Source organism: Helicoverpa armigera, chromosome 20, assembly GCF_030705265.1.
Source record: "Helicoverpa armigera isolate CAAS_96S chromosome 20, ASM3070526v1, whole genome shotgun sequence".
In the NCBI taxonomy this organism is placed as follows: Eukaryota; Metazoa; Arthropoda; class Insecta; order Lepidoptera; family Noctuidae; genus Helicoverpa; species Helicoverpa armigera.
In genome coordinates, this window is record NC_087139.1 from 4,510,889 (window position 1) to 4,530,592 (window position 19,704).

At 38.2% G+C, this 19,704-nt stretch overlaps 3 protein-coding genes across 3 annotated transcripts in view; 1 reads left to right on the top strand and 2 right to left on the bottom strand.

Moving 5' to 3' along the window:
- Nucleotides 1-11,127, bottom strand: part of LOC110378604 (dynein beta chain, ciliary) — a 33,827-nt gene extending 22,700 nt beyond the window's left edge. Inside the window, exons 1-29 of the mRNA XM_049848680.2 lie at nucleotides 10,997-11,127; nucleotides 10,768-10,872; nucleotides 10,472-10,642; nucleotides 9,998-10,168; nucleotides 9,813-9,901; nucleotides 9,626-9,729; nucleotides 9,233-9,421; nucleotides 8,761-8,934; nucleotides 8,369-8,504; nucleotides 7,917-8,145; nucleotides 7,464-7,655; nucleotides 7,252-7,386; nucleotides 7,025-7,158; nucleotides 6,715-6,904; nucleotides 6,538-6,639; nucleotides 6,299-6,452; nucleotides 6,021-6,216; nucleotides 5,791-5,881; nucleotides 5,462-5,711; nucleotides 5,228-5,376; nucleotides 5,033-5,153; nucleotides 4,602-4,751; nucleotides 4,413-4,507; nucleotides 4,167-4,334; nucleotides 3,698-3,867; nucleotides 3,227-3,446; nucleotides 2,543-2,707; nucleotides 497-670; nucleotides 51-199 (exon numbers count right to left, since the gene is read on the bottom strand). Coding sequence (XP_049704637.2) covers nucleotides 51-199; nucleotides 497-670; nucleotides 2,543-2,707; nucleotides 3,227-3,446; nucleotides 3,698-3,867; nucleotides 4,167-4,334; nucleotides 4,413-4,507; nucleotides 4,602-4,751; nucleotides 5,033-5,153; nucleotides 5,228-5,376; nucleotides 5,462-5,711; nucleotides 5,791-5,881; nucleotides 6,021-6,216; nucleotides 6,299-6,452; nucleotides 6,538-6,639; nucleotides 6,715-6,904; nucleotides 7,025-7,158; nucleotides 7,252-7,386; nucleotides 7,464-7,655; nucleotides 7,917-8,145; nucleotides 8,369-8,504; nucleotides 8,761-8,934; nucleotides 9,233-9,421; nucleotides 9,626-9,729; nucleotides 9,813-9,901; nucleotides 9,998-10,168; nucleotides 10,472-10,642; nucleotides 10,768-10,872; nucleotides 10,997-11,005 — 4,382 coding nt within the window. The 5' untranslated portion in view covers nucleotides 11,006-11,127. The remainder of the gene's footprint in view (nucleotides 1-50; nucleotides 200-496; nucleotides 671-2,542; nucleotides 2,708-3,226; nucleotides 3,447-3,697; nucleotides 3,868-4,166; nucleotides 4,335-4,412; nucleotides 4,508-4,601; nucleotides 4,752-5,032; nucleotides 5,154-5,227; nucleotides 5,377-5,461; nucleotides 5,712-5,790; nucleotides 5,882-6,020; nucleotides 6,217-6,298; nucleotides 6,453-6,537; nucleotides 6,640-6,714; nucleotides 6,905-7,024; nucleotides 7,159-7,251; nucleotides 7,387-7,463; nucleotides 7,656-7,916; nucleotides 8,146-8,368; nucleotides 8,505-8,760; nucleotides 8,935-9,232; nucleotides 9,422-9,625; nucleotides 9,730-9,812; nucleotides 9,902-9,997; nucleotides 10,169-10,471; nucleotides 10,643-10,767; nucleotides 10,873-10,996) is intronic.
- Nucleotides 11,128-11,454: 327 nt separating this feature from the next.
- On the top strand, nucleotides 11,455-17,102 carry LOC110378597 (DNA replication licensing factor Mcm5). The gene is made up of 13 exons (XM_064039698.1): nucleotides 11,455-11,707; nucleotides 11,790-11,937; nucleotides 12,289-12,396; nucleotides 12,653-12,825; nucleotides 13,158-13,236; nucleotides 13,462-13,620; nucleotides 13,814-14,051; nucleotides 14,303-14,496; nucleotides 14,732-14,872; nucleotides 14,995-15,171; nucleotides 15,520-15,764; nucleotides 16,104-16,246; nucleotides 16,769-17,102. Exons 1-13 carry the CDS (start codon nucleotides 11,553-11,555, stop codon nucleotides 16,996-16,998), a joined length of 2,190 nt encoding a protein of 729 aa, XP_063895768.1. The 5' UTR covers nucleotides 11,455-11,552; the 3' UTR covers nucleotides 16,999-17,102.
- Nucleotides 17,091-19,391, bottom strand: LOC110378598 (1,5-anhydro-D-fructose reductase). The gene is made up of 6 exons (XM_021337933.3): nucleotides 19,098-19,391; nucleotides 18,859-19,026; nucleotides 18,578-18,781; nucleotides 18,056-18,306; nucleotides 17,738-17,888; nucleotides 17,091-17,520 (listed from the first exon to the last, which is right to left on the bottom strand). Exons 1-6 carry the CDS (start codon nucleotides 19,257-19,259, stop codon nucleotides 17,344-17,346), a joined length of 1,113 nt encoding a protein of 370 aa, XP_021193608.3. The 5' UTR covers nucleotides 19,260-19,391; the 3' UTR covers nucleotides 17,091-17,343.
- Between the last annotated feature and the right edge of the window lie 313 nt (nucleotides 19,392-19,704).

Below are 19,704 nucleotides of genomic sequence, written 5' to 3' on the forward strand. Positions count from 1 at the left end.
TATTCGCGTAAGTGTCAAATCAACAAGAAAGAGATTTATTTCTCACTCACCATGCTCGCATATCCTTGTCAAGCTGTCGTAGATCTTTGGTGAACCGCTTACATTCCTGGTCCATACCATCAGCGTCTATCTTCTTCCATGGGGACTTCTTCCAGAATTCTATAGTGCCCATCACCAGGTAGTAGTAATCCCATAATTGCTGTTAAGTTCAAACGTCATCAGTTTCTTTTAAATATCTTATCAAATAAATATCGCTCTCGTGAGATCTGGACCTTATAACACTTTCGCGTACGGAGAAAAAACCGGCCAAGAGCATATCAGGCCGCGCTCAGTATAGGGTTCCTAGTTTCCCGATTATAGCTGTCGAAACTATAGAAAATCCTAGTTGACTACGGAACCCTAGAAGCGGAACCCTGCTTTCTCCTATTCTACGTTTATTTGTCAACGGAAACTTTTACAGAATTTTATATAACTTTAAAAATTAACCGCTTGTTACCTTGATAAGCTTAAGTTCTCGTCTACACTGTTTCAGGTTCTTCTCATCAGGCGGCTGTATGTCGAACAGTCCGCATGACTTCTTCAAGCCATCGAGTATTTCTTCGAAGCCCAACAGCTCGTGGTGAATCTTGTCGATGCTCCTGTACGGCTCTTTGCATGCCTCGAGGAACATCTAATCGTAATCAAAGTAAAATCGTTGCTGTAACTAATCGTAAAACCTTTCATATTTTTATCGTTGCTGTAACTAATGAGTACATTTGTTATATCTTCCTTAATAATTCAAGAGGCCAGCCAAATGAAAATGTATAAGTATTATTAAAAATACATATGTAATAGTATTTATTTTTTAATAAAAAAGTCAATAAGATTATGGTTTATAAGTTGAAGAATCGCAACCTAATATTTAAATGGAATCTTTAAGGTTTTTTGTATTTCGCCTTAAACACGTGGCCTTCAGCGTGGGGGCGCTAAAGGCCGAAGTCTTTTACCGCTCGGATCAAAAGTACTAGGCTACCATAAAATGTAAGCGGTATAAGTAAACGTGGAAACTCGTGTTCAGCACACACACATAGACACTTTCTGCCCCTCACCCCTTCACGTTCACAGGCTAATCAATAAATGCAAAACGTCAAACGAGCGAGATGGAGTGATTGGTTTCAAGTGCTTGGTAGCTAATCGATACCGACATACTTGTTTCATATAGTAAGACCTATGGCAACCTGTATAGAGGGTGGTAACAGATCTGTCTGCAATTTATGTATGGACCTCGACAGTACTTAATGATGGTATCCCTCGCATTAAATTTTCATGTTATTTTTAGAAATAATATATTTCATTTTTTTTCAGTCTGTATGTAGTTTTGAAGTAAAACCAAATCAATCGTAGCGTATTTCAAAAATATTAAAAAACAAATTTCAGATGACATGCGACTACGCCATGTATGATGTAGCATAAACTTCGTAGCACCGTAGCAGCTACGTCGTTGCCCTTGGATACTCGTAGCTGAACGTCCTTCGGCCTTAGGTACAAGGGTAGTAGAACGAAACAGAGCTTTCTACTAGCTTTTCCGTAGTAAATATTCGAGTCCACAAAATGTTTCTACAATAGCTCATAGATGGCATTTAAACACAAACATACAGCAAATGACGTCATCAGCTCAACCATGACGTAATAGTTGCGAGATTCTTCAGTTTTTCTGAACAAAATACTAGGACTGCATAAGCTAATAGAAGATTCATCGCAACCACATTGTCAAGGTATGGAAAACGTGCGAGTGAGGGTGGAATATTTCCTTTTCATGTGGGGTAGGGGGAAAGTCGTTAGAAAGGGACAATAGAACGCCTCGGAATATGAGCAAAAGGGATGGAGATAAAATTATGTTGCGTTTATTTCTGATGCATACGATAAAAACTTTAAAACGACCTAAAAAGTTACATTTATTCATCATATCAAGTTTTATTTATTTCTGAAACGTTATAAAAAATTTCTAAACCCGTTCATCCATGGTAGTTTTAATGATAAAAAGTAGGTATGTTAAAAACTTCGGAAAAGTTCATGAAACGAAATTGAAATCCGGCGCCATTTTAACACGTTGCTACGCCGCTACGGGCTACGGCAATTCGTAGTCAAGCGATAGATGACGTCGAAGGTGACGTAACCGATTCGGAAAGCGTCAGGATTTCGAGCGAATTTACTAGGGTCCCATAAACATGAAAAGCTATTGTTGTTACCATGGTAACTGTCTTGTTTACACGGTCGGTTGGTTTGTCAGTCGCTAGCACCTGTTGTGATAGTTACTGTGTATTCAATTTTAACGGTTTAAAAATGTGCTCATTTGTTTTTATTATGAATGCAACCATTTCATTTGTTACCGTTTTTGATTGATATAAATAATTGAGAATTAAGCCCTTTCATATTAAATTTGCATGCTAAATATGAGGCGAGATATTTATGAAGAAACGTAATTGTATTTTAAGACCTATAAGACCTATAATTTTAACCATATTTCAAGCAAATCACTACATAGTATAGTAGTATACCATACCTCCTTATTCTTGAACTGTTCCCTGTACATATTGAGCCTGAGGTTGATGAGGGCCACTCGCTTGGCAATGAGTGCCGCCTGAGCTGCCTGTAGGGGCGCTACCGTGTTCTTCATCACCGTGGCTTGCTTCACCAAGTTGCGCCATTTCTCCGGCAGTACGTCCAGCTGAATGGATAAATGGTTTTGTTTATTGATTTTATAGATCAAATGACTTCGGAACAGGGCAGGAAGATGTACTGTAAGATGAAGATGATATTGTATGTGATACTGTAAATCAAAAATTATGTGGAGAATGGTTAAAAAGAGAAGTTTTATAGGGTGAGGTGCGAAGATCAAGGTGTTGTTTTGACTAGTCATATCTTTCTAATCGAGAGAATCTTTGAACTCCCTGCCAGTGTCTGTGCTTAGCACGATCAGTCAAGTCATAGTCAAAAGTGCAGAAAGCGTAAAACAAGTTTTCTATAAGTAAAAGTGTTTTGATCTTGAGTACTTTTCCTTACCAATGTATGCACAGAGTACTTATGCTCCGTCTCACCCTGGTGTTCCGAAAGCATTGAAATTGTAAACATATATTAAAATCAACTTGTGTTTTTGTTAGCTGACACTTTGAAGCCTCCTTCTTTTTGATAATATTTTAACCCATTTAGCTATGTTTATTTACCAAATATAAGGTTCAAGTGATACCTGTTCGTACGTCTCTTCAGGGAAGTCAACGCCATACTCCTTGAGAACGTCCATGATATCGCGCAGTGGTTCGAACATATGGTCGGTATCCGCGTCCATTTTAGCGCGAACCTCGTTCAGAACTCCCATCACTTTCAGAAGACCATCGTAGTCATCTTCACCTAGTTCCACTGATAACTCCTTTGAAGCGTACGCGATAAACGTCTCCAGATCGTCCAGGCTAAAGCAACAATATATTATGTATGTAGGTAAAATTTTAATCTATGAAGAGTTAAAGATTTCTTTTAAACCGACCGATGTCCAAAATCCCATTCATTGTTATTCATGTCTACCGACTTTTCGAAGAGACTTTTATAATCACACAAAACCTAGAAAGCAGTTTTTCGAAGGAATACAAAACATGAAAGTTTTTAGCCAAAGTTGTCGCAATCAAAACCTAATAACTACCTAAGAAGTATACGAAAATCTCACCTCTTAAGCACGTGCTCTTTCAAATTCTCTTTATAGAGATTACTCCATTTGCATATGATATTCATGATGGCTTGGTTCAACCGCTTGAGGTCCAGCCGTAACCAGCCGTTGCAAAGATATTCGGAAGGCAGGGCCGCCACCTCATCATACATAGAGTTGTATTTGTCAATCTGAAAATTACCATAGCAATGATTCCTTAAGAAAAATAAATTACGAATAAAAAATGCTACATATGATACAACGGGGTACTGCTATCTATTATATTAATGTGTTCCTTTTTACTACAATACCTCGTGACATTATTTTCCAATGCAATATTATTACAATTGTATGTCTCTTCCAGACCTCGGGACTACAGAGTCCCGGATTTTTGGGAGGTGAACGTGGAGCTCAAGCCAACACGCTGAAGCCCTTTTGAGACAACTTTAATGGAATGGTGATACAAAATAATCCAATAGTAGATAGGTACCTCTGCCTGATACTGTTCGAGAGTAGGCTTAACCTCCGGGGGATCACACTGGTTCTCATACCTATACTTATCAAACTCTTCAGGAGTAATAGACCGGCCGTACTTTAAGAAAGCCTGTAAAACTTCCTGTCTGTCTTCTGTCCACAAAGGCGTGTATTTTTCATATTTCTATAAAAAACGTTATTTACTTACTAAACGTTATTAACAAAATCAACGAAAACTTAACGTACTTTAAAAATTACTTACCGAAGAATATGAAGCTATATCATTGATACTATTTTCAATTCTCTTCAATATTTCATGGTAAAGATCAATCATAGCATCTTCCGCAATCAAATCATCTATAGTGGTGACAAACAATTTGATATAGATACTTAAGTTTAAAAACCTTAAAAATGTGATTTATTTGTCTACCATATTAAATATATTATGTACCTTCATAGGAAGCTATAGGGACGACAACCGGATCTATCCTCGGGAATAATGTAGTCTGTAGAAACATATCTTTCATCATTTCCATGAGAGTGTAGTAGAGACCATCCTCTTCTAACTGGACAGTGTCAAGTGAAGGGGTGAAAAATATATCTGGAAAGAGCATCCAAACGAACTAAGAAACGTAACATTTCTTAGCTTAGTAGATAATACCTACATCTTGATAGACCTAACTTGTAACAAATACAAGACGAAAAGGATATAATAAATTTCACGTAGATACCGCTTATTTGAACCACAATACCTCCGATATCAAAATTATCAAATTCAATGCTTTCAACAATTTTACCGTGAGAGTGGAAAAAAACACTAATATATCTCGTCATTTCTACTATTAACTAAGTAAGAACGTTCGAATCTAAAAGGAAAATTACCTGGGTCCCTAAGCTCCGCAATGACTTCCATAAAAGCAGTTCGCGGTCCCGTTTCCAAATTAGTCTGTACCTCAAACAGATCCAAACTGACCTGCACTGCTTTCATTATTTGTTTCGAAACCTACGCACAAAATTATATTGCATATAAATATTTTTCTAAACATTTGTAGTTCACACTATAAAGTGACTACTTACAAGTGCGTCAACATATTTCACGTAGGCTGGCCAACGTTCTGCCCTGAAGGCCGCCTCTTCCATTTCAATTCTTTCAGCTTCGATATCAGCCAATTCTTCCGGATCGGTTATTTCTTCTTCTTCTTCTGCTGGAGATTCTACTTCCTCTCCTACGTAATAGCAATAACTGATTAGTGCAAGGATCCTCTTAAATTCAAGAGGTTCTAAAACGTGGACTACTATAAATACTTGTACCTAATTCTCGTCGAGCATCGCGGTCCAATTTCTCAGCAGCTTTGAGTTCTCGCTTCATGCGACGCGCCTCCCGTCTTTCAAATGTAATTCGATCCCTCTCAGCCTTCTCTCGTTCTCTTTCCTCCTTTGCCAAACGTGCCGCTTCGCGTCGATCTTCAATCTCTTGTAACTTCCTGGCTCTTGCTGCTTTCTCTTCTTCATCCAACGTGGCTTCGTCGACTTCCTCTAAGGTCTCTTCTTCAATTATATCCTAAAAAGAAACTCTGATATGCATCTAGCGTGATTTAAGGTGTTCGGGAAAAAAAAATATAATTATATTAAGTGGATACCTCCTCCGCATCTTTTATATTGAAAAACAGTCTGTAGTTGTCCGCCAAGATGTCTTGGAACTCCTTGTGACTTTCGAGAATTTTATTTCGCCTATAAACGTAAAGAATTTATTAAAATTATAGGATGTATGTGGTTTTATTTTACTTGTAACGTATAATTATTGTCCCGATCTATGTGTAACTTGTTAACAAACAAAAAGTGCATATTATTATAAGTGCAAAAAGTGCACCTGTTTAAAAATCTGCGGTGACGTTCATTAACTGCCAATAGCTCCAGTTTGTCAGGATTCGTCTTGCGGTTATGCAGAGGGATATTGCCCCAAGACTCGATGTTCGCTAGCCCTCGCTTCACATTGTTCTGCGCCGTCAGTACACGTTCTTGCAGTGTGTTAATCGCTGTGTACACTTCCGCCATCCAATCGGTAACTGTATCATTAAATTATGAACTTTATCATATTCGTCAAATTATTTTAAAAAATCGTTATTTAAATTATTAACTTCCTCTTACAATCATCATTCCAAGTGAGTTCCTCAACGCCACGTCCCAAAAGTTGATCAATGGCAGAGATTTCCTTCTCAATGAGTGCCACCTCTGTCTCATGGCTGCCTTCGCGAATGGCATTGTACCACGCGATAGCGCGGTTCAAGCGGTTCATATCATACTGAAAAAGATAGATAAAATTATTAAATAATCTTGAGTATCAACAGATTTTTATACTTTGAACCACAAGTAATTGCGTATATCACCTGTAACTTCTCATTCCTTGCGTATAGATCAAGACCGTCTTGCGGAATGCCTTGCTTATCCAAATATTTCATGTAGCGTATTTCACGCAATAGCATCGATAACTGTAAATCAATTAAAGTTAAAATCATAATCAAAACTCTTCTAGTTAACGTGTTTCACGTCAAAATGTAACTGACCTCTGGGCTGAAGTTATTCCTTACGAAGGGTGGGTCCCTATATATCAAGTTTTTGGCAAGATGGGTCTTACAGATAGTTGGCACGGTGGCACACCATGCCTTGAACTGCTTGTCTTCCACGACGTTCAGGTAGCCCAACATTTCGTTCGTCTTTTGTTTCACGTACAATGCATATTCTGATTCTATTATGCTACATAAATAAAACAGTCCTTTGTTTATTGGTTTTGGTATTCAAGAAAGTGGAAGGGAGGTTAAGAAAGATTCCAATTTTCATTATTAACAGGAATGTCTTCCAGAGAACAACACTTACGGATCTTCAAACATAATGAATTCTTCCATGGGAGCTTGAATCCTTCTGCGGAGTTTGTGGCACCACCAAAGCATACCAGCAACTGGAGGGAGATACGGGTCTACCATAGGTCTTTCGGGTCCCTTTGTTATCTTCTGAACTCAAAAAATAGAGAACATTTATTTAGAAAAAAAAATCCACCTGTTTACGTTCATTCGGCATTATAATTTTTTTCTTGTCAGCCTTACCGCCATTTCTTCGTCAAATATTTCTTTCACAGCATCCAAATTAGCGTGCATGTAATCAAGTAATCTCGGAAGCTTGGGTTTCAATTCATTTTTAATGATTGGTCGATGGAATAGATCTCCAATTATTTGGAAAAACTGCAAAGTTGTCAATCAGGTTAGTCTCAAGTAGCTGAAAATATAAGGACTTTTTCCTTAGAGCGTGATTTTTGTACCTTGAAGAAATGTTCCAAGTTATGGCACTCGTCCAGGCCCTGAGCGAAAAGTGATGCAAGGCGTCTGTCTGTATCCTCAAGTACTGCCATGTGCTCGTCATGGTCTGGCAAGAAGGATTCGTCTTCTGGGTCAGCTGGGTCATACGTTATATTGCCCAAATTACTGTATTTCAGCGAGTAATCTTCTAGGACCTGATAAATTAGCCTTGTTACTTATATAAGATGAATATTAAATTATACGCCGTACAATTTTTAAATTCGGGTGTGTGAAGCGGGACGGACTACACTATCACAGGAGTAATTAGAAATTAAAAAATCTACCATAGAGTTAAAAAAATATCATCCAGTATAATCACAGTCAAACTAGCACTAGTAGACAACAAGCACAACAGCAGAACAGATCGATGATATCCCTTGCATCTGTTTTGTGGCAGTGTCATTGTAAGTTCTCACCTTCATACACTCAGTGCTCAATATCTTCCCTCTTAACCCACAAAACTCCACCTTCTCTAACTTCATAATCTCAACGGTAGCCTCTAGAATGTTCTCGATCATCTTGAGACGTTTCATGTAGACGTTGAACCGAAAGAAGACGCGGTCAAAGTCGAACGCCCAGCGTACCGGCATCACACCGGGAGGGAAGAAAGTGTGGACTTTATCGCGGTTCATCTCGTATGTTTCACTGAAAATCATGTTTCCTCATTAGGTTCCATAAGTTGTTTTTTATATGGAAACTTAATATGTATTGTAATCAAGTGGGTATAACCAAAACCAAGTACCTATATTCTTGAGACACAGTGATTAGGCGTTCCGAAGGTAGGATTGGCTCTCCATGCATTAATTAGTCGGTATACCTACTCATTACTTTTTGTAATACACCCAATGGGGTGTAGTTAAGTACTTACAGAAAATGATTCAGAATACTTAGTGACTTTCTTATTTTGACCAGCTGTTCATCAGGTTCTCCCTGGAATATCGACGGAGGATCGATACAATTCGAGCTCTGCTGTATTACAAGATTACAGACCTCGCGAAGTAGAGCTGAAATCAATTAAGATTGTGAGCACATCATGTTTTTGCATTAAATCCTACTAATATTATAAACGCGAAAGTTTGTATGTATGGATGTATGGATGTTTGTTACTCTTTCACGCAAAAACTACTGAATGGATTTTAATGAAACTTTACAATAATATAGCTTATCTATACATCAGAATAACACATAGGCTACAATTTGTAAACATATTGTCGCGGGCACCAGCTAGTTATTTCTAAAAACCTTTGAATGAGTACGTACGTATAAGTTTCTCCACGCTGCAAAAATATCTCGAGTTTCCCCACAGTAGCCCGATACAGTGAATCATCGGTCGAATCAAATGCTTAGCATCAGTAAATTCGGTTGCCTCAAAAGTTTCGAAATGAAATGTTAAAGGTCTCTGATAGACATAAATATCTCGGCACTCGACGATAGCTGAAAGTATCCATTGATAAAATAATTACATTATACGATCTATTCGACTCAAATATTGTCTATAGCTTTAGTTACCAATGAAGACCCTATAGATTTTAAACTGAAGAACATCGAACGAGTTATCTTTTTGGTCTGGAGATAATACGTACTGACTATTGGTTTTCTAGTGCAAAATTAAAAGGATGGAAGTATTCGGGATTTGTGTCCAAATATTAGGACCCCCGTCTTAAGTTTGCTCTACAGAACTGCATAAAGTTTACAGCAAACAGTTGTGATAGTAAGTAAAAAATGGCCTCACCCGCTACCACATTAGTAAGCATGGTCTTGAAGCAGCTGAGATATACGCTGCGCGTATCTTCCAGGTAGTGCGCCATTCTCTTGACACGAGGATCACGCAACTGCGAGTAAATGCCTTCCAAGTTCTTCAGACGTTGCTGGTAGAAGTTTATGTCAGCGCTGGGCAGTGGGAACTTTGTTCTTTTGAATGCTATCGAAGGTTTTTTTTAAATATTAGTATGACCATAGGAAACTTCTGTGAAGACTCCTTGATAAACAGGTTATCATGCAATTAGCTAGCTTTAAGCATGCCATCAGTTCCTGACTAAATAGCAACACTAAGCAAATAAGTAACTCCAAAAATTTAAATACTTTATCGAGACAGTGACATGGCTGTAACAGCCGTATTTGTTACCTATGTAAGAGTCCTCAGCCAGAAGGTCATGAACTTGTTGTGCCCACTTTATTATAGCTCCTTCAATGTTCGTCTTTAAGTACAAATCCACGTCTTCTCCATCACTGCAACCGAGCACGGAAGTTACACGAAATTGGTTAAGAAAGAACTCCCTATAATTTGTGCTTAACATAGCTTCAGTACTTACCTTTCTTTCAGCCTACCCTCGGCGTGGAAAATGGTCTCCACGCCTGCTGGCATAGGCAGCAACACTTGACTAGACATTTCGCCTTTCAACTAAAATTTAGAACGACCGATTAGGTATATATAGGTATATAAAGCCATATTACACTTATGTAACGTAACATGCGACGTCGTCAAAAACGTACAAACCTGGTACATCAAATTCCTAAGCTCGTTTACATGTCTCATCATGTCGTTCTTAACTATCTTCGGCCATCCTTTCTGGTTCTCAGGGTTACATAGGAGAGGACCGATCACTTCATCAGCCAACACCATCATGTCCATGAGTACGTTGCCAGACATTTCGCCTATAGTCAAAGCCTAGAAATCGAAACGAACCTACTTATAGTTATCGGCACGAATCTTGAGCTCTGACCTACATCTGCGCAGAAGTGATTTATTAGCAAAGAACCAATCCCGAGTGACGGCTATGACGCGATGCACTGCGGGCCAATCACCGCTTTAGCCCGCACCCGCGCCTCACTTCATACCACAAAAGGGACCCAATAAATTACTTCTGCGCAGCTGAAGGTCAGAGCTCAAGATTTGTGCCGATAACTATACTTATTTGTTTAATAATAAATAATCATGTGGGTATCATGCGCAATTTTACGAATACCTTACCTGTCTAAAATTTGCCTGTGTGATCTTCTCCTGAACATTCCTTAGGAAATACACCATTTTACCCCTGCTAATGGAAGGGAACGTCAAAGAACATGTTAGCAGGCCGGCCGTGTTCATACGAAATACGAGTAGTTCATACTTCGGCGTATCGAAGAATCTCATTAGTATGTGCTGTAATAAAGATTTAGAAGCTAATCATTTCTGATCTTCCTATTAATCTAAAGATACCCTGAATCTATGGATGTAGAATGACTTTCATAAATATCTTAGCAATGCTGACTAAATATTATACTGACCCTTTCATCACCAGTAATAAACTTTGCCCACTTGTCGATTTTCTGTTTAAGCGTTTTTAGCAAATATTCACTCAAAAACTCCAACCGAGTATCAACCTCTTCTTTCTGAAATCACAATATAAATAAGAATTCGTCTAAACGATTACAAATAGTGATTACGAAATCAGCAGCGTTTGAGGCAGTTCTAAAATATATGAAAATAATGCCAATATGCAATAAAGCTACTCACGTCACCCATATTGTTTTATTGGATCACAATCTTTATATTTTACAATAATAGTTTTTAATTAAACCATTTTCATAAAATAAAATAATAAACAATGCTAATATTATAAATTCTTCAGTAAGTCGAAGTTGTTTACAATAAACAAAATTATTGTCATAGCAACGGATAAAAGTTTTTTGAATTTGGAGCCAAAACTGTGTCAACGATGTATTACTCCATGGCCCTTCTCTTTATATCATAAACATTAAAAATCAAACTGGTATACAAAATTATTAAATTAAAATAACGATCTACCTAAAATGTTGAATAATTTATTCAAATTATTTTATAATTATATTAAATGAGACGATTCCATACAAATTATACACAGCGCGTAAAACGGAACGCAGAGTAACGTCTCCGATACCGATTACCGAAGATACTGTCAATGTCAATTGTCAAAATTACGCGCCAAATTCCGGCTTGTGTTTGCTGAGACTTGTGCTAAGCTAACGCTTATTTACGCTTTTCCCTGCGAAATTATTTGTAATCCAAAACATAACATTAGTAATTTGTAAACATGGAAGGATTTGATGATCCCGGTGTTTTCTTTTCCGACAATTTTGGCGTCGAAGAGAATGAATCTCAAGATCAACTTAACCTACAAGCAGTAAAAAAGAAGTTCAAAGAATTCATTAGACAGTTTCACACCGGCAACTTTAATTACAAATACAGGTGAATATCAGTTTAATTTGTCTCTCCAACTATATAATGTCTCACATATTGAATTAAAACTAACTTTAAACTTTTATTTCAGAGATGCTTTAAAACGCAACTACAACTTGAGCAACTACTGGGTTGAGATAAATATTGAAGACTTATCCAGCTTCGACGAAGTTTTGGCAGAGAAATTATATAAGAAACCCACCGAACATTTACCCATACTTGAAGAAGCTGCTAAAGAGGTAACCTACTAAACTAGAATGTTTTTGTAGCAATAAAAGTAATAGTCTCTGACCATTATTTCTTTCTACCATCCTATTTGTTTTGAACTGACCACATGAATTTGTCCCTGTATATCTATACTAATATTATAAACAGGAAAACTTTGTTTATTTGTTTGGTTGTAATGGATAAACTCAAAAAATACTGGACCGATTTTAAATATTCTTTCACCATTAGAAAGCTATATTATCTGCGAGTAACATAGGCTATATTTTATCCCGGTGCGGGCAGTAGCTCCCACGGCACACGGGTGGAACTGCAGGAAAACGGCTAGTACAGTATATAAACAAAGTTTGTGTTTGTATTCGCAGTTAGCTGATGAGCTGACTGCTCCCAGACCTGAGGGGGAAGAGAAAGTGGAAGACATACAAGTTCTATTGACTTCTGATGCACATGCTGCTAATTTGAGAGAGCTCAAAGTAAGTTCTCTTATTATTAATTTTAAAAATACTTGAAATTAAATGCATAATACCTTTACATAATTAAAAACTAAGATTTATTATGCTATCATTAACCATCTTTTATCATTCACTGCACAATTGGTATCACAACTCTGGTAAGAGAGATTTTGTACGAGTTTTGTGCATCTTTATCTTATTTCTTGTGTTCCTTTGTTTTGTAAATAAAATTGTAAACAATTGTTCGCTACCCTGAATAAATAAATTATCTTTTCAGTCTGAAACAGTATCTAGGCTGGTCAAAATTCCTGGTATAGTAATATCCGCATCAGGCATCAAAGCAAAGGCTACAAAGATATCAATCCAGTGCAGATCATGTCGCAACATCATCCCGAACTTACCAGTCAAGCCTGGACTCGAAGGATATGTCATGCCCAGGAAGTGCAACACGTAAGTTGTAAATTATAAAAGAACAATTAATACTAATAATTTATTGTACCATTTTTTTTTGGCACACTTAAACTTATCTACCAATTCATACACTAATATATTTATATACCAAAATTATTTTCATTATAAATTAAATGAAATTGATCCTAATAAAACAGAAATTAAAAAGAGTCAAAAACTTCATCCCCATTGCTGTCTAAGAATTAGCTGTTTTCCTGGGGTTTCAACCTGTACCTACTTGGATGTTTTTTTTTTAACAAAACAAGATTCAAGAGAAATAAATCTTAACCAAACTTCAACAGAACCCTAAAAGTATATTTTCATTTTCACAGGGAACAAGCTGGTCGACCAAAGTGCCCATTAGACCCTTACTTCATCATTCCAGACAAATGCAAGTGCATTGATTATCAGGTACAGTCACATTTACTAAATAACAATTTATTTATTTATTTCATTTGGCTCTAACACTATCACATAGTAATTATACATTTTTACTTAAATCAGTGCCACTTCATTTAAAAAAGAGCACTTTGTGCACTTCTTTTCTAATTACCCTTGTTCGCTTTTCTTATAGATATTACAAAGTTTTAACTTCAGGGAATTACTGATACTTATTTTTCCCACTGCTGTCGCCAGGTACTGAAACTGCAAGAAGCCCCAGAGAGCATACCGCAGGGAGAGATGCCGCGCCATCTGACGGTATACTGCGAACGCGTGCTGTGCGAGCGCGTGGCTCCCGGCGCTAGAGTCACTGTGCTCGGCATATACTCTATTAAGAAGATTGCTAAAATTGGAGTGAGTATAAATTTGATGTACCTTGTGCCTGTGTAATTTTTATAAGGAATTCAGGATAAAAGTCTTTCAATTCGAATTGGCTTAGATGTTTACCTGCAAAAGCCCTACAGACAAATGTTTCGAAACTACAATAAGCATGAAGTCGTAACGTTAGACAAAAATACAGTCTCCTAACAAGAAAATGCGTTTACAGCGAGAAGGCCGCGACAAAGGCTCGGTAGGTGTCCGCTCGTCCTACCTCCGCGCAGTCGGTCTAACAGCTGAGGAGGGCGTCACTGGAGGGTTGAAACCCTTCACCGCTGAGGAAGAGGAGCAGTTCCGAAGATTGGCAGCCTCGCCCGACATATACGAGCGTATCGCTATGTCGATAGCGCCCAGCGTGTTCGGAGCTGTGGACATGAAGAAAGCTATCGCCTGTCTTTTGTTTGGAGGTAAGTGTTGGTTTGCTTAAACAGTTTAAGTTAAACTACCTACCCTTTTCTCGCAGCTTAACATGATTCCTCGTTCCTTTATTCACAACCCATTTGCTTTTGTGAGATAAAGTAAAATAACTTCGCTTAGCGTTTGTATTATTAACACTCAAATATTGTATTAAAGACTACCATTTGAAATGCACACAAGCACGACTTCTTCATGAGCATTATGAGCAATGTAACAAAGCATAAACATCTATTTTCCACAGGATCTCGAAAAAGACTGCCAGACGGTCTGACCCGCCGAGGAGACATCAACATATTGCTTCTGGGTGACCCTGGTACTGCTAAGTCACAACTGCTGAAGTTTGTGGAGAAAGTGTCGCCTATTGGCGTGTACACCTCAGGCAAAGGGTCCAGTGCCGCTGGTCTTACTGCTTCTGTTATCAGGGATCCTGGCAGCGTAAGTATAATTAGTAAATATTAATTTGCTATCTTTTGTGTTTTGGAAGGTCCCATGCTGAGGCAGTCAGGTAGGCAGCCACTAAGTAGTAAAACACTGGTATTCAGCCACATGGATAGATTGGAAGCCGACCCCCTTGTAGTCAGGAAAAGGCTAAGCAGATCGCGATGGTTAATTCGTTATAGTTTTCCCATGAACATTACGTGTACATGTATGAACATGGTTATCTCCACAGCGTAACTTCGTAATGGAGGGAGGCGCGATGGTCCTCGCTGACGGCGGTGTCGTATGCATAGACGAGTTCGACAAAATGCGCGAAGACGACCGAGTCGCTATACACGAAGCTATGGAACAGCAAACTATCTCTATTGCTAAGGTAAACTACAGACATTCACCTGTTCTATTTAAGAGCAAATTGGCAGCATAGCTCAACCTTATAAATAAATATTTGATATATTACCTTTATTACCCATTAATTTTGCGTTGTAAATATTACAGGCTGGCATTACTACGACTTTAAACTCTCGCTGCTCAGTCCTGGCAGCTGCTAATTCAGTGTTCGGTCGATGGGACGACACAAAAGCCGATGACAATATTGACTTCATGCCAACTATTCTATCAAGATTCGACATGATATTCATTGTTAAGGATGAACACGATCAAAACAGGGACATTGTAAGTAAAATATGCTGCGTCATACTGTGTCTGCGTTTCTTAGTTGTACCTACGTATAACACTCACTGTCTCTTATGTTTCCTACTTTAGAGCGGATTCACATGAGCGTATTTTGACGCTCGATTTGACATATAAGCGCGGGAAATTCCGCAGTTCAAAAAAGTCGGGCTTTCGGTAAATGTTAGGTGTATCTGCTCTTGCAGAACCGAACGGATAATCCGCTCATGTAAACCCAGTGCATAAAATACAGAATGTTTCAATTTTGTCTTGAACCTATGAAATGATCAATTAGCATAACAAGCTGTTATATTGAATGTGGTTAATATTAATATAACAATGTTTCCGCAGACGCTAGCGAAGCACATAATCTCAGTGCACATGGGCGGCGACAGTGCTGAACGCGAGAGCGCGGCGGGCGAGCTGCCGCTGGCGCTGGTGCGGCGCTACGCGGCGTACTGCCGCGCGCGCTGCGGGCCGCGGCTGGGCGCGGGCGCGGCGGAGCGGCTGCGCGCGCGCTACGTGCTCATGCGCACCGGCGCGCTGCACCACGAGCGACAGATCGACAAGAGACTCTCTATACCTATTACTGTTAGGTACGATGCACACTTTATCTATGGCCACCCTTATTCCGAGTGAACTACCTCCAGCACCTGGATAAAACGACGAACTCCTCCGCATAAATGTATCAATCACTAACTTCCAGATTCTGGACTGCTTTGTGAAAGTTTCTAAAACTTTCGGCCCGTCCCGGGAATAGAACCCGAGATCTGGTGCACGGCAATCGCATATATGTTACCACTAGACGTATTCTAGGCCTACTCTGATATTAATGAATATTATAAAAAATTACAAGTTTCAAGGAATAATATTATTATACCTAAGCCTAAAATTGCGTTATCATTCTTATTTTATTTACTTTATTTTATTTCCAGACAACTAGAAGCCATAGTACGAATTTCAGAATCTCTAGCCAAGATGCAGTTACAGCCTTTCGCCACAGAAGTGCATGTCACTGAGGCACTCAGATTGTTCCAAGTTTCTACGTTAGATGCAGCCATGACTGGAAGTTTAGCTGGTAAGCCTATTAGGCACTTGTCTCACCGGCAACGATTAACGAGTAACGAGTAGAGCTAGAACTAGAAACGAGTAAACGAGACGCGGGGAGCGAGTGCGTAGTTCCGATATTTGTGTAGCTCGGCTATAAGCGAGTGTGCTAGTGAGGCGGGCGATTACTCGCATCACTCGCTCGCTAGATGCGCACTGTAGAGAAATGACCACTGGTTGCTCTCTCGGCGTGAGTTCTAAACGCTTGGCGAGTGTCGCCGAGCGAGTGTTATCTTAAATAGCTTTTGTCGCTCAGCGACAAACTAGTGAAGCGAGTGCTCGCCGGCAGTGTGAACAGTCAGCGATCAACTATTTGTATATGCATCTCTTTTGTTCACTTGGAAAGTATATCTATTGTACGTTTCTTGAGCGAGGAAATAGCCGATAGTTAGTCATTTTCTCGTCGTTGGTGGGACAACTGCCTAAGTTCTTAAAATTATGTTTTAATTTAGCTTTTGAATTTACAACTAATGACGTTTCTATCAAATTCTAGGCGCCGAAGGATTTACCTCCGAAGAAGATCATGAAATGCTATCTCGCATTGAAAAGCAACTAAAGCGCAGGTTCGCAGTCGGTTCTCAAGTCTCTGAACAAACAATCATTCAGGACTTCTTAAAACAAAAGTATCCCGAGAGAGCCATTATAAAAGTTATCCACACCATGATAAGACGTGGAGAGTTACAACATAGGTTGCAGAGAAAAATGCTTTACAGGCTCTCATAACTCTTTTTTCTATTACTATTTTCGTTATTGTCGTTTAATCTCAACACTTTTTTGTACAACCCTTGTGTAATCTTTAAAATAAAAAACAATTTTTCAAGTTTTCATTAACTTGTATTTATTGTTAACATAATCCCGCTTACAGCAAAGAATAGGTGGTAATGTAATATAAGTACGTAATAATAAGTTTAAATCAGTTTATAACTGATCAATTCTTTTTAAAGCTAAGGCAGTTTGATATCAACACATTAAATACTAAAGCCTAAAGCATTTTGTGATATGATAGCAAACTTCTGAAGCACAATAGGTATCATTTGACTAGAAAAGAATGGTGAAATTTACTTCGTCTTAAATATTCTCAGCAGATATCTTCTCTTTGACTTGCTTAAACGGATACTCTGGATGATTCTCCACACCTTTCCAGAATAGGAAGTTGAAAATCCTTCCTTTTTCCCCTTTATCCAATCGATATAGAGTGTGCATATCATCTTGTGTTAACTCGAAATCGTAAAGGTCCATGTTTTCCTAAAACAACGGACAAAAAAATAGTTGTATTTTGTGGCTGTTTCATAATCTATAAAGCTTCCTTTGCTTGGAATAGACGACCGGTAAGGACCACAAACATCGTATAATTAATTATAACTTAATACTGTGAAGTATATAAGTACTCAACGCATTAATTAGCCTTGACACAGAAGACTTACTACTTTCACGCTAAAGTTGGTTAAGTATCGTGAATTACCTTAATTCTGGATGTGTTGGTACTCTTTGGTATGACAACAATTTTCTGTTGTACTAAAAAGTGCAGCAATATTTGGGCAGGCGTTTTTCCGTATTTTTTTGCCATTGTCAACACTTCAGGAACCTGCATCAAATCGGGAAAGACGCTGGGGCTAAAACACAAATAAAAACTGAACACTACTACACTACATACTTTTAAGAAATATAATAATAATATCGGTTGATGAAAACCGCAAACAAGTGCAGTAGCTTTTGAATATATCGTGATCAGCCACGCAGCCAGCGATAGACGTTAGTAGGTATGTACCTAGTGATTTACCTGTATTTATACTTGGTAACAAAATGTGTCTTTGCTCCTGGACTGCCAAGAGGAGCATAAGCTGTTAAAACAATATCATTCTCCATACAAAAGTTGCGCAAATCATTTTGCTGGAAATACGTATGAAGTTCTACTTGCAAGACTTGTGGTTTAACTCTAGCAGACTTCATAATTTCATATATTTGTTCCTCATTAAAATTAGATAAACCAATGTTGCGAATGAGACCTGCTTCTTGGCATTCTTCCAATTTCTAAAACAAAAATTAGCATATTATGCCTTTGTTAGCTGATAAATACCTGTGGGCCCACGGACTTGTAAAAAAAATAAGTTCTTGGCAATAATACTACAAGTCTTTGCTATGAAAATTGCATTGGGCACTGCACCATGCATGCATGTATTGCACCTGACGAATACAGAACAAAACATTTCAGAGTTAGTAAATAAATCCACATTAAAACTCTGATTATATTATAATCAAAGCACTAAAGTTATATTAGTAATATTAGAAGCTAAGGTCATACCTTCCATATGGCAATATGGTCTGTGTCCATGTCTAACTCATAGGACCCATCGCCGCCAACCTTAGGCGTTAATGTAGCCTCATCACATTTGAAACCGAAAGGCACATGTATTAGATACAAGTCCACGTAAGGAGTCTGCAGTCGCTTCAGCTGTATATTTAGAAACTTTTCCACATCTGATGCCCTATTGCCTACATGTGGTAGCTGTAAAATTAAAATTATTACATGACAAACTTGCACCAAAAACCATAATCATAATGATGGTACATTTATGTGCTTACCTTGGTTGTTATAAACAAGTCAGACCGTACACCTTTTCCTGCATCTATCCATTCTGAAATTGCACTACCAATTGCTTCTTCATTGTTATAATTAAATGCTGTATCAATATGTCTGTATCCTAATTCTAATGCAGTACTAACTGCAAACTTTAGAACATGTGGCTCAGCCTGAAAACAACACATTACATATAGTTACCTAATTTTAAGTGCTAGAACATCTTAATGTTTATGTTACTTACCTGCCATGTTCCTAAGCCAAGTGTAGGCATAAAATCACCTGTGTGAGATAGTTTAACAAATTTCATATTTCTAATTGTATTGTGATAATAGCAGTTCCAGGTAACTGTGGCTCGTGTGGCTCTGTAAAACGAGCGCGCGTTGATAGTTCTGAGACTGAGCATAAATTGGACCTGAGTGAAACTTTGACAGCAGTAAAATTTGGCCAAGAGCCAAAAAAATATTTAACCAATTCCAATTTATTGAACGTCCGATTTATATTAATATTAAAAGTCAGTCCTACACAGTTCTACACACTTATTGATTGTATATTTAATCGCCTTGCTACTGGAACAAAAATAAAGATGAAAGAATATTCGCGAAATAATATTGATTTTTCACTGTCATAGGTTTTTCAAACTTCGCGGTATTCGATTCAATTTCCCGCACGAGTTGCCATATATTATGGTGCCGTGCCACACTGATGACGATGCGATGCCATATTAGAGCTTTATAAAATAATTCCCAGTATATTTAAAATTATTCTTAGCTGTCCGAATTCGCGTGTTATAACTCAAAAATGAAATTCAGTTCACTTCACTCAAAAATCACTCTAGCTCAAATAGAACA

What these genes read in the sequence shown, in the direction of transcription:
- LOC110378598 (XM_021337933.3), bottom strand. Translation starts at nt 19,259, where the DNA reads ATGCTCAGTCTCAGAACTATCAACGCGCGCTCGTTTTACAGAGCCACA. An exon ending in TTGGCTTAGGAACATGGCAG is followed by an intron (nt 19,027 to 19,097) that starts GTAAGTAACATA and finishes TGTTGTTTTCAG; the next exon opens with GCTGAGCCACATGTTCTAAA. An exon ending in ACTTGTTTATAACAACCAAG is followed by an intron (nt 18,782 to 18,858) that starts GTAAGCACATAA and finishes TTAATTTTACAG; the next exon opens with CTACCACATGTAGGCAATAG.
- LOC110378597 (XM_064039698.1), top strand. Translation starts at nt 11,553, where the DNA reads ATGGAAGGATTTGATGATCCCGGTGTTTTCTTTTCCGACAATTTTGGC. An exon ending in GCAAGTGCATTGATTATCAG is followed by an intron (nt 13,237 to 13,461) that starts GTACAGTCACAT and finishes TGCTGTCGCCAG; the next exon opens with GTACTGAAACTGCAAGAAGC. An exon ending in TCTATACCTATTACTGTTAG is followed by an intron (nt 15,765 to 16,103) that starts GTACGATGCACA and finishes TTTTATTTCCAG; the next exon opens with ACAACTAGAAGCCATAGTAC.